Source organism: Nelumbo nucifera, chromosome 1 (assembly GCF_055504915.1).
Source record: "Nelumbo nucifera cultivar China Antique chromosome 1, China Antique-T2T, whole genome shotgun sequence".
In the NCBI taxonomy this organism is placed as follows: domain Eukaryota; kingdom Viridiplantae; phylum Streptophyta; class Magnoliopsida; order Proteales; family Nelumbonaceae; genus Nelumbo; species Nelumbo nucifera.
The window spans coordinates 19,807,378-19,819,542 of record NC_142649.1 but is presented as its reverse complement, the minus strand read 5'-3'; the positions used below and the strand labels follow the sequence as shown (position 1 = coordinate 19,819,542).

General features: G+C 38.2%; 1 protein-coding gene across 1 annotated transcript; it reads right to left on the bottom strand.

Moving 5' to 3' along the window:
- Positions 1–892: 892 nt before the first annotated feature.
- LOC104590485 (uncharacterized) lies at positions 893–1,795 on the bottom strand. The gene has a single exon (XM_010249169.1). The coding sequence runs from the start codon at positions 1,793–1,795 to the stop codon at positions 893–895; it is 903 nt and encodes a 300-aa protein (XP_010247471.1).
- Positions 1,796–12,165: the final 10,370 nt, after the last annotated feature.

Genomic DNA, 12,165 nt, shown 5'->3' with positions numbered 1-12,165 from the left:
TTGGCGTGAACGGTAAACCTCAAGGAACCGTTCAACAAGTTTGATTAGAACAGGAATTCTTGCATTTGATTTTTATTTTTGGGTCATTAACCCCTTGGCCCAAGAAGATATATAATACGGTTTATTTATGCTGTGTTTGGTTTGAAGGAAAAAAAGTAAGAAAAATAAGGAAAACCTTTACAAACTTTGTATTTCCTACCTTTTTCCTTCAAACCAATCTTTAAGAAAAGAAAATTAATAGTCCACCTCCAACAAAAATCCTAACTGATCCGTTGAGACTTTGAAATTCATATAAGTGGCAATTTTTTCCATTCCCGATAGAGACCTGGCTTCCCTGACCCAATAGGATCGGGGATGGGAATTATTTTGGCGGAACGAAGATGGGGACGGAGAACATGATCCCCGAACCCCCTCCCTTTGCCATTCCTAAGCCCATAGCCACTCGTCTCATGATATTAAATGGCCCTGGACCTCCAAGAGTCCTGACAAATATATTATTGGGCATTGGGGCTCACCGGTTCAGTTCTAGAAACCTACCCTCAAAGTTGAAACCCATATAAACCAAGGCCATTTCGGATAAGTGGGCAACAGGAGACAAAGCGACCAACCCTTTTGGAGACAAACCCAATAAGATACAGTCCTGATCTTTCTCATGCAACAGATTGGAGTCTACTGAAGCACTGAGCTACAAATGTATTGAAACAAGATTGCAGCTCTTGAAAAGGGAAAAAAATGTAAGAAATGAACACCAAACGCTTCTTGTTATATTGATTGAGGAATCAAATTAAGTACCAAACAAAATCGGACCTGTTTACAAACATGAAGCAATAAACAAGGCAAACATATAAAATTGCCCATAAACACATGAAATTAAGTGCAACTCCTTTCTCTTCTAGAGAAAGATGAAGCAATCCAGGGAGATAAAAGGATTATCAATGCCTGTGATAAGAGAGTTGAGCTCCTGCTGAGATAGCAATTCTCCAACTGCATTTTGATCAATGCCAGGCCGGATATGGTGAGTGGAAGTCTCTCTCTTCCTCGACTGAGTTCCTTCAGGACATACATTGTTGGACGGACTTCTGGGCCGTAGGTTTTCCTTCCTCCCTGATAATGAGGTGGGCTTGGCTACGTTTGTCTTAAAACCACCATTGCGTCTGCAGCTCTCTTGGGGAGATTTCCTTGTAATTGCCCTATATTCATCGCCATTAAATCTCCTACTCGGAGATGGAGAACTGAAAGTCCGGCTCGGAAGGGAGCTTATTGGGGAGTTTGGTTTCTCAGCAAGTTCCCTTCTGAGACTCTTCTGTCGAACAAGAGTCGGTGAGCTATCACGCCCTCTCTTCTGCGGCTGCGGTGCAATGCGCCTAGGCGGAATTGACTGCTTCAGTGGCATTGCTGTTAATCTGGATGGTGCCTCAAACCTTCGCAAAGGAGGCTTAACAGTCAAGGCCTTAATGGGAGTTGGCTTGGTTTGAACTATTTGTGGGTTCTCCTTGATACAAGCCCACAAGAATTCATTTGAAAATGCTCTATCTTTTGATGAAATCAGTGAAGTTGAACAGGGCGATGAGTTGAAGGTTGACAAAGAAGAAGAGCTATTAGTGAAGCTAGTGGTATAGGAGAAAGAAGAAGATGAAGGGGAATCAAAAGGAGAATGTGATGATGGTTTGTTGGGGAGAAGAACTTGAGGAGATGCAGAAGCTGAAGCTTGTGGGATTTCAAGCTTGTCTTGGGGAAGATCAAATTCCTTGTAGGCAGCTGATCTGGGTCGGCATTTGCTAATACAAGACCCCATTTAGGAAGATTTAATTTCTCTCAGAATTTGAGAGACAAATTATTATCACAACTCCACAAGAACACCTAATAAGGTAGGGTTTAGGGTTCTAGGCTTTTGGGTGTTTATATTTAATTGCTGCTGGAGACGAAAGGAAAGAAGGGTGGCTTTTACTTTTTCTTCCCTTTTCTTCAGTTGTTTGAATTTGGTCGGGGCTGAGAACTATGAATCCGTTGCACAACGGATATGTATGTCAGAGAAGGAACTGGTTGTGGCTGCTTTTTGTTATTTGACTAACTGTCATGTCCGTCCTGAAAACCTCCCAGCTATTCCATGAGAGAAACCCTCACATTAGGTGCCTAGGTGGTGTTCTTGCTATCGTCAGATAGGAATATAATGAAGACCCACAGTCCACCTTTGTATTTGGTATAAGTTGATATCACATCTGACACATCTAATGGTTAATTTAAGGTGTCTCTTTGTTGAGTAGCAGCCTACAACCAGAAGGTCCTTGGTGTAATGGGAATGTGTGAAACTGGTATCTGAACTGGGCCCAGCCAAGACTCAAGAGTGCCTTGGGCCCTTGGCCCATATCAGCATGACAAGATGGGCTTGAAACATTTGAGTAGTAGATTATCTTTAAGACAAATATCTTCTTTTGCCCTCTTTCCGTCTTAGCTTTAGTTGCTTGCCATACAAGACAGAGAATCACTTTCCTTTTGTCTTTATTTCTTTTCCGGGTAAAGAACAACATCATCGGATATAACAATTCATTCCTTGCAACTTGGGTCAGGTAAGGTAGGGCAAAGCATTTGTTAAATTCGGAATGGGCCCAGGATCAATGTAACTGAAATCCTTCGGATCCGAAAGCCCAATTTGTCACTCCTATTGTAACGTTCTATGAGAATGTTAACGGAGTTCATGGAAACAAATACCTTTCAGAATGTTGGCAAATAAGGAGTTTGTAGAGGTGATGCAAGTCGAGCCGAGTCAAATATTAGAATATCCGAGTTTGGCTCAGAAGAAAAAGCATAAAGATCGAGTTCAGGATTGAGCTCAATTTGAGTTAACATTTTCGTGCTAGAAATATTAACATAAATCCGGCTTCACTCAAAAGCACATGTATTATATATATATATATACAAAACCTCGGTTAAACTTATGAAGCTTCATACTATTTGAGCTTTTGAGCTTGGATCAATTAGCAATTAAGCCTAATATTAGACTCGAGCTAAGCTTATAAAAGCTTGAATGATTTAGACTAAGGTCTCGTTTGGTGTATCTTTCTGTATGGTCTGTTGGCTATTAACTAGTCTGGTAGACTGCGATTGGGTCTTTTTCTGTTTGGTTCATGATAGATTTAACCACCGAAAGATCATATCTCGAAAAGACATGAAAAGCCCATTTTAGGTTGATTTCAAGAAGCTCCAAATAAAGATTTTCAGTATTTTTTTATTCATCTTCGTACGGAAAGACACGCCTGAACCAAACGGTTTTCAGACTATCAAGATCTTAATGCAAAAAATCGCTGTATACTTTAACTATCAAAACTAACAGAAGATCTTCCTAAAAAGATTTGCCAAAAGTGCCCCAAATCAAATCGAGCTTTTTTGCAAAATGAGCTCTAATGGCTCGAGAATGACGTGATTCATGCCTACTCCTAAGAATTTACATTTCCTGTGACAATGGTAGCTATCATTTTCTTAATACTGTCTAATAAAAATAAACATATTATTTCGACTCAACTAAAAGGCAGATTATCTGGGGATTTGAAGCTAAAATAAACAGAGATAGTTTCTCCCTGAACCATGATTTGTTGGTGGTTGCAGGAAAGTGCTCCGGTCATTGACACAGCATATGTGACATCTGCAACATGGTTCTCTTTTTGAAAAAAAAAAGAAAAAGCAAATGGCATTGCATTTACAGGGAATCGAGCAATGCTGAATCTTTGTATGTGGAATTGGGTGCATCTGCTTAGTTGTTTGTGGTGTGGGGCTCGTAACTTACCAGATTGCATGTTCAGATGATCAGGCCCATCATTACATGGGCCCTCTCTGAGTGTACATACCAAAAGATCAGCCTAATCAAATGACTTCACCATTGATCTTTTAAAACTTTACTAGATACTCTGTACAATTTATTCTTCCAGTGTCGAAATGTAAACATTGGAAATATATCTTGTCTCATTTTGAAGCTAATCCTCCACAGCCAATTTTCATGGTGGGCCCCCAGTTATTATATTTTGACTTTTCAACAAATATGAGTGACAACTGATGTGGCCCAAAATTTGTTACTTCAAACCAAGGCTTTAAACTTCTTTGAATGTCTGACCTTGGACAATGATGAAAAATTTTGAAACTTTAGTATTTAATTTTGAATATATATATATATATATTTTACATTTTAATTATTTTATTAATGTACTTAATTTTTAGCGTAAATTATAGATAGGTAACATGTACTTTCGGAATGTGATAAATAGGTATCTTGAACTTTCAATTGCAATACTTGAATATCTTAAGCTTTTAAAAATAGACATTTGGGTCCATCCGTTAGTATTTCATCAGTTAAACATTACATAATATCAAAAATACCCTTCTCATGTAATTTTGAGATCGTTCTACAGAATAAATTCATTACTTGAGAATGTTGTTGACAGAAAATTTGAATATGTTATTTGATGTCGATGTGAGAATGTCATCGTGAGGAGACGTTTAATTACCTGAGAATGATCTTGAAAATACACAAGAAGGGCATTTTAGGCATTATGTAATTTTTAACTCACTGAATACTAACGGATGGACCCAAGTGTCTATTTTTGAGAGTTTAGGATATTTAAGAATTGCAATTGAAAATTCAGGGTACCTATCTGTCACTATCCCAAAAGTATATGATACCTATCTCTAATTTAACCTAATTTTTATGCTATTGTTAATTTACTATTTTAAATTTCAATTAAATAAATGGTCAAAATTTCAAAATAAATGCACTGACTATATTCAGTATATCCTGACCAAGGTTTAAAGTATTGATACATCTAATACACATTTCTATAATTTACAATTTTTTTTGTTTTTTTTTTTCAAAAGTGACTTAAGGGTTAGTCTTAAGCCTGCCTAACCCCTGAAACAGTTAAAAATCCCAAAAAGCCTTTATTTTGTGTATTGAAGGCCTGTCGATACTATTGAGTGTATTTTATTGGCAACTTGAACCTTGATCCTCCCTTGATCAAACCCAAAATTTTATAAAATTTCAATGTCATTCAAATCATGCTCCAAACCAAGATGATGATATAGAGAAAGACATCATTTCTTAAATCGAAACAATATCTACTTATGGGTTGTCATCTTTCCCTTCTTTTGGCCGGACAAAAGTGAACAAAAATGTGTCTTCCACATGAATTATTATTATTATTATTTTATTTTTTGAAGGTACACATGAATTATTTTGATCTGTTGGGGAGCTTACTGACAATATAAAATATGGCTTTGAGGCTAGGCAATCTATTTATGCATGATTGGCTTTTATTGTTTTCATTGAGGCACTATAACATATGGGGACCTAAAAAGAAAATTAGGATTGCAATTTGGACAGGTTGGTTTAGGTTTAGGGCCAACCTTAAGGCCTTGATCTTGGGTCTAAGCTCAGCCCAACCGGAGATCAAAGCCCAAGCTAAATCATACCACAGCTCTATTCCGACTCTATCGGGCTTCATCTTGTTTGGGCTCTATTTCCAATACGGAATAGAGGAAAAAGAAAAATCATACATGTATGCATGGGGAGTTGGTTCAACTTATCTTATAACCCAAAAGGTGTCTCCAAATTCATCTCTGAATCCCTTTTATCCATGTTTTTTTTTTTTTTTTTTTTGTTCCATAAAACCTTGTTGAAACTTTGAAGAGATAATATCAATTAGTTGTGAAAACGATCATTCAAAGTGAGCAATATAATTGATATGGACTATGGGATTGAACTTGTTGTCAATCTAGTTGGCCTCATAACAAATGGATGATCCAAATGGACTACATTATGTGGTAGAAATAAGTGGTTTTATCTAGGGAAATTCTGACATTCATTCTATATTATTATAAAGTGGATACTTGCCTTGGTTTTGGTACTATGAGAGTAATAAGAGAGAGACAATTGATAATAATGGTCGAATATCTATTCTCCTTTCTTTGATGATTTATATAGAGTACAAGAAGTTTTATCTGAAATAGGATAGGTTAGATTCTATCCTAATTAGGATAATCCTTATCTTACTAGGATAGGTTTATCCTTTACAAAGATAATCTACAAGTGTATAGGATAGGGGTTATCTGCAAAAACGAGAAGCACAGTAGGAAAGGTATTTACAGGATAAGAGGGAATAAGAGTTTACAAGATGAAGTAGGAGTCTTGGGTGATGTGCCATGCACCGAATACATGTATGTGCCAGGCACGTTAGTATGCTATCACTTACAACCCCCCTCAAGCGCAACCGGAGGAGAAATGGTGAGCTTGTGACAAAGAACCTCAAAGTGCGAAAGATCGAGAGGCTTGGTAAGGATGTTTGCAATTTGATCAGCCGAGGGTATGCATCGAACATTAAGAAGCTTCGCTGCAACTTTTTCCTATATGAAGTGAATATCCAACTCGATGTGTTTAGAACGAGAATGAAGTGCAGGATTATTAGCAAGAAATTTAGCGCCAATGTTGTCACACCATATCAAAGGAGTGGCAGAGATAGAGATACCCAGTTCTTGAAGGAGCATATGAAGCCACAAGACCTCAGCAGTTGCAGTGGCTAAGCTGCAATATTTTGACTCAGTACTAGAGTGAGCCACTGTGGGATGCTTTTTGGAGCTCCAAGAAATTAAATTAGAGCCAAGAAACACACAATAACCACTCTGAGAGCGACGATCCATGAGACAACTACCCCAATCAGCATCAGAGTAAGAAACAAGAGAGAATGTACGACATGGTCAAAGAAGCAAACCATACTTGATCGTCCCTTTGAGGTATCGAAGAATCCACTTTACAGTAGCCCAGTGAACAGTAGTAGGGGTTTGCATGAACTAACAAACCTTATTCACAGCAAAGGCGATTCTGGACATGTAATAGTTATGTACTGGAGAGCACCAACGATACTGCGAAAGAAGACTAGATCAGCGAGAGGATCCCCTTCTGATTTAGTGAGCCGAGTGGAGGCAAACATGGGAGTGGAGAGGGGTTTGGCATCGTGAGAGAGATGAAAACTAGTGGATGATCTGTGAAGTTCAATACCAAGAAAATAATGTGCAAATCCCAAATCTTGGAGAGAAAACTGAGAGGCAAGATGCTGAATGAGAATGTTAGTGGCAGATGAGGAAGATCCTATAATGATGATGTCATCAATAAAACAAGAACTAAAATAATATCAGATCCAGAACGAGAAATAAATAGAGAGGCATCTGCTCGAGATTTGAGAAACCCTAGAGAAAGAAGAAAAATCACGCAGCCATGTAAACCAGGCACGAGGTGCCTGTTTCAAATCATAGTAAGATCGATTGAGGCGGCAAGCATGTGTTGGGAATATGGGACCAACAAACCCAATTGGTTGCTTCATATATATCTCCTCTGAAATGTGGCCATGTAAGAAGGCATTGCTAACATCCAATTGGTGAACATCCTAGTTAAAGGAAACTGCAAGAGATAATATTATGTGAATCGTAGCCGGTTTGACCACAGGGCTGAATGTCTCATCATAATCAAGACTAGCTTCCTAAGAGTAGCCCTTGGCAACGAGGCGGTCTTTGAAACGTTCAACCGAACCATCAAGCTTACGCTTGATTTTAAAAACCCATTTGTTGCCAATAATATTTTTATCAGGGGGTGCCGGGACAAGAGTCCAAGTGTTATTTTGAATTAAAGCCCTATATTCATTAGTCATAGCAAGGACCCAATGAAAATCCTTGTGAGCTTGGGAATAATAAGTAGGTTCGGATTCCGGAAGAGGACTAGAAAGAAGAGCATACCTTGAATTTGGCTTGAATATACCATGTCTAGCCCGAGTGCTCATGGGATGCAAGGAAGAGGTAAGTGGCAAGGCAGAATCAGTAGATACCGCAGTTGAAGGGAGCACATCTTGAGGTGTAGATGAAGAAGATGAAACCTCACCTAGCAATGTAGTGTCAGAAGCAACAACAAGGGGAGGAGCCTCAACTAGAGGAGGTGAAGTCGATGATGGAGAAGATGTAGCAGTAGTCGCAATAAGGAAGGGAAAAGAATCCTCAGTAAAAATGACATTCCGGTAGATAAAAATCTGTTCCATAGATTGATGCAGGCAAACATACCCTTTGTGAGAATTAGAATACCTAAGAAATACACATGAAAGAGAGCGAGGTTGTAACTTGTGCTTATTATACGACCGAACATGTGGAAATCACTCACATCCAAAGGCATGGAGTTTGAGGTAGTCTGGAGGACAACTAAATAATTTCTCAAAGGGAGAACACGGTCCAAGAACCAAAGTAGGAAGTCGATTAATAAGATAGACTGTAGTGGAGAAGGACTTAAACCAATATTTTTGAGGAATCTCGGCATGAGCCATAAGAGCAAGACTAGTTTCAACAATATGGCGATGTTTGCGCTCAGCTTGCCCATTCTGTGCCTATGTGTGCGGACATAATATACGACGAGAGATACCCACATGATGAAAATAATTCTCAAATGTCTTAAATTCAGATCCACTATCACTTTGAAAATATTTAATTTTAGTGTCAAACAACAATTCAACATTGGCTTTGAATTTTAAGAACACATTAAATGCCTCAGATTTGCAAGTAGAGGAAAAATCCAACTGTAATGGCTAGAATCGTCAACAAACAAAATATAGTAACGATAGCCAGAAGCAGATGTCATTGGAGAGGGTCCCCATAAATCATAATGAATTAATTCTAAGGGAAATTTACTAATGGCATGATTTCTGGAAAAGGGAAGTACATGACTTTTGGTCATAGAGCAAGTTGAACAAAAAGTTAAATCACTACTAGGTACTATTGGTAAGTGCTGAGAAGAAATGAGTTGTTGAGTCACTCTAAGAGTAAGGTGACCCAATCGATGGTGCCAAATTGCAGAGCTGACACGAGTACCTACAAATGCAGAAGGGGACAAAGCTGATATCTTAAGTGGGAGACGAAGCTGATACAAACCATCCCTATTTGGCCCTCGAAGAAGTATCATCTCGATGCATCGATCCTTCACAAAAAATTCATGAGGGTGAAATTCAAAGTAGACATCATTATCAGCGGAAAACCGAGCCACAGATAATAGATTGAAGGAGATCCGGGGAACATGTAAACTATTATTCATAATCAGTGATCGGGAAGATAAAGCAAAAATAGTAGAAAAGCCAAAATGAGCAATCGGCAAACCCGAACCGTTGCCAATAGATACACGATCAAATCCATCATAATCAGAATGTATTTTCCGTTTATTCAAATATGAAGTGAGGTGATGTGTCGCACCAGAATCAGGGAACTAAACATCTGTGTTCTGCTTGTCACGTCCTAATGTAGCCGTAAACTCTAGGGGTTGTGGTCGTTTAGGGTTCTTTAAACTCTCAATGTGTGCAATAAGTTTCCGATAGTACATGGCAGAATGATTTCATCATCCACAAATTTTATAGGGATTATTGCTATATTTGGAGGGCTTAGTAGGACCATCACCCGTTTATGAGGAATCAAATTTATTATATTTCTTGGAATCCTTTCCTTTAGAGGCAAGATTCGCAGAAGGAGAGCTAGTCTGTGTAGACACAGTTACTGAATGAAGTAAATGATTTTCATGAGTGAGAAGCATACCTTGTCACGTCCTAATGTAGCCGTAAACTCTAGGGGTTGTGGTCGTTTAGGGTTCTTTAAACTCTCAATGTGTGCAATAAGTTTCCGATAGTACCTGGCAGAATGATTTCATCATCCACAAATTTTATAGGGATTATTGCTATATTTGGAGGGCTTAGTAGGACCATCACCCGTTTATGAGGAATCGAATTTATTATATTTCTTGGAATCCTTTCCTTTAGAGGCAAGATTCGCAGAAGGAGAGCTAGTCTGTGTAGACACAATTACTGAATGAAGTAAATGATTTTCATGAGTGAGAAGCATACCTTGCAAGCTAGCAAACGATAATTCATCTGTCCAAGTAATGATTGCTATAGAGAAGGCATCATAATCTGGACCGAGACCATTGAGGGCATGATGAATTAACTACGAATTTGTCAGGGGCTCACCAATTGCAACTAGTTTGTCACCAAGTACCTTGAGTTTTGTAGATAGTCTGACATGGTGAGATCATTCTTGCGTAGAGCTCCGAGTTCATTTTTGAGACCAACTGTAGTGGTCGTTCCTCAAGGAGAATAAAGACTCTCAAGCGTTTCCCAAACATCCTTGCCAGTTTTGCTTCCCATGACCTATGCTAATGCTATTTCTATCAGAGAAGACAACAACCAACTGAAAATATAATGATCCTATTTAACCCACTGTGTATAGGGTTCAATCAACGAGTGAGATGGACAAGGATTTGTCCCATCGACATATTCGAGGAGCTCATGGCTCAGAAGGGCATTCTCAACCTGAAAACGCTAAACAATATAATTGGAACCATCCAACCGAACCAAAATCAATTGAGGAATATGATTCCCTGATACTCTGAAGGTTATTTGATTGATCGAACCAATAGACATGCTGGAAGACATGACGAAAACTTGAAGGAGAAACTGCTCAAAGAATGATCGAATATCTATTCTCCTTTCTTTGATGATTTATATAGAGTACAAGAAGTTCTATCTGAAATAGGATAGGTTAGATGCAATCCTAATTAGGATAATCCTTATCTTACTATGATAGGTTTATCCTTTACAAAGATAATCTACAAGTCTATAGGATAGGGGTTATCTACAAGAAGGAGAAATACAATAGGAAAGGTATTTATAGGATAAGAGGGAATAAGAGTTTACAGGATGAAGTAGGAGTCTTGGGTGCATGTGCCATGCACGTTAGTATGTTATCGCTTATAGGTACAGGTCATAAAAGTTAAATTTAAGTGTTTAATGTTAATTTATATCTTACTCTCTACTTGCACACGTGTATGGCATATAACTTACATTAATACTAAATGATAAGTATTATATATATATAGCATTCAGAAAAAAGCAAAATGTCCTTAATACATGCTATCTGAATGTTATTTATTGATACTTAAACAAAAGTGCATGTATTGGTTGTTGGAATCGCTCGGTACTTGAAAAAGAAGTATCGATACTTTGAACCCTATGTATGAATGAATATAGGCCTACATTGATTATACAGTCTGAATATACTCTAATGTAAGGCCTCAACTCAAGCCCAACCAAAAATTGCTTGACCCACCCAAGTTGCAGCCCTACTAAGCATATGGGAGCCACTTTAGAGGGCTATATCCCAACCAAAAATTGCTTGACCCACCCAAGTTGCAGCCCTACTAAGCATATGGGAGCCACTTTAGAGGGCTATATATGTAGTGAATTGCCAATATTATTATCCCTCTAACTGGAAGTGGCGCAAAGAGAACAGTGTGTCCACCAAAGGGGGCTGAACTACAACTCACTTGTCTTCATCATGCCTCTCCCTACATGGAGTGCCCGTTTTTCTTAAAAAGAAGCATTCAAGGAATACAATTCAATGTAGGTTGTGTTTGAATAAGCTTCCTGATTTGCGTTTTTAAAGCCCCAAAGTACAAAGTTCCAATTTTAGACTTTAAGGTTCAGTTTGGAAGGAGTACAAATGCAAATATGTACAGGGTAAACACATATAAAATAATACAAAATATAAGGTTTTGCACTCTACATATTTGCATTGTATTCTTTCCAAACACAACCTAAATTTTTTTGGGCTTAAAAGTATTTTGACTTTAGATTATGTTTTTAAAGAAATACTTACCCAATGCTTGAAACACTTTTTGTCACATTTTTGTTTACAACAACGTAAAGCTCAAAAGCAACAACTTATCCAAACATAGCCTTAGTGCTTGTTTGGGAAGGATTTCATGCAGCAACTTCTACTTTACAACTTGGGCCTCACACAGAAAGCCGAGAAGCTATGTTTAGTGAAAACCCCATAAAGCTCAAGGACACATTTAAGCTAAGAAATCGACTTTCTAGTGAAGCCAGATATTTTTTTGGGCTAAAACAAAGAAGGGTTACAAGACCATACACATCAATTGGCCAATTGGTCTGCTACAAAGTTTGCTTCTCTAAGAACATGACTTTATGAGATGTTGATGTTGAAATGAGTGTGAATATCATGGCATTCTTTGATGAGATTGTTGATGTTCCAGGGTGGTTCCACGTGAGTCCTTAGGCTGTCAATAATTAGTTTGGAGTCACCCTCAAT

Excerpts from the sequence above, each read along its gene's own strand:
- LOC104590485 (XM_010249169.1), bottom strand. The coding sequence starts at position 1,795 with ATGGGGTCTTGTATTAGCAAATGCCGACCCAGATCAGCTGCCTACAAG.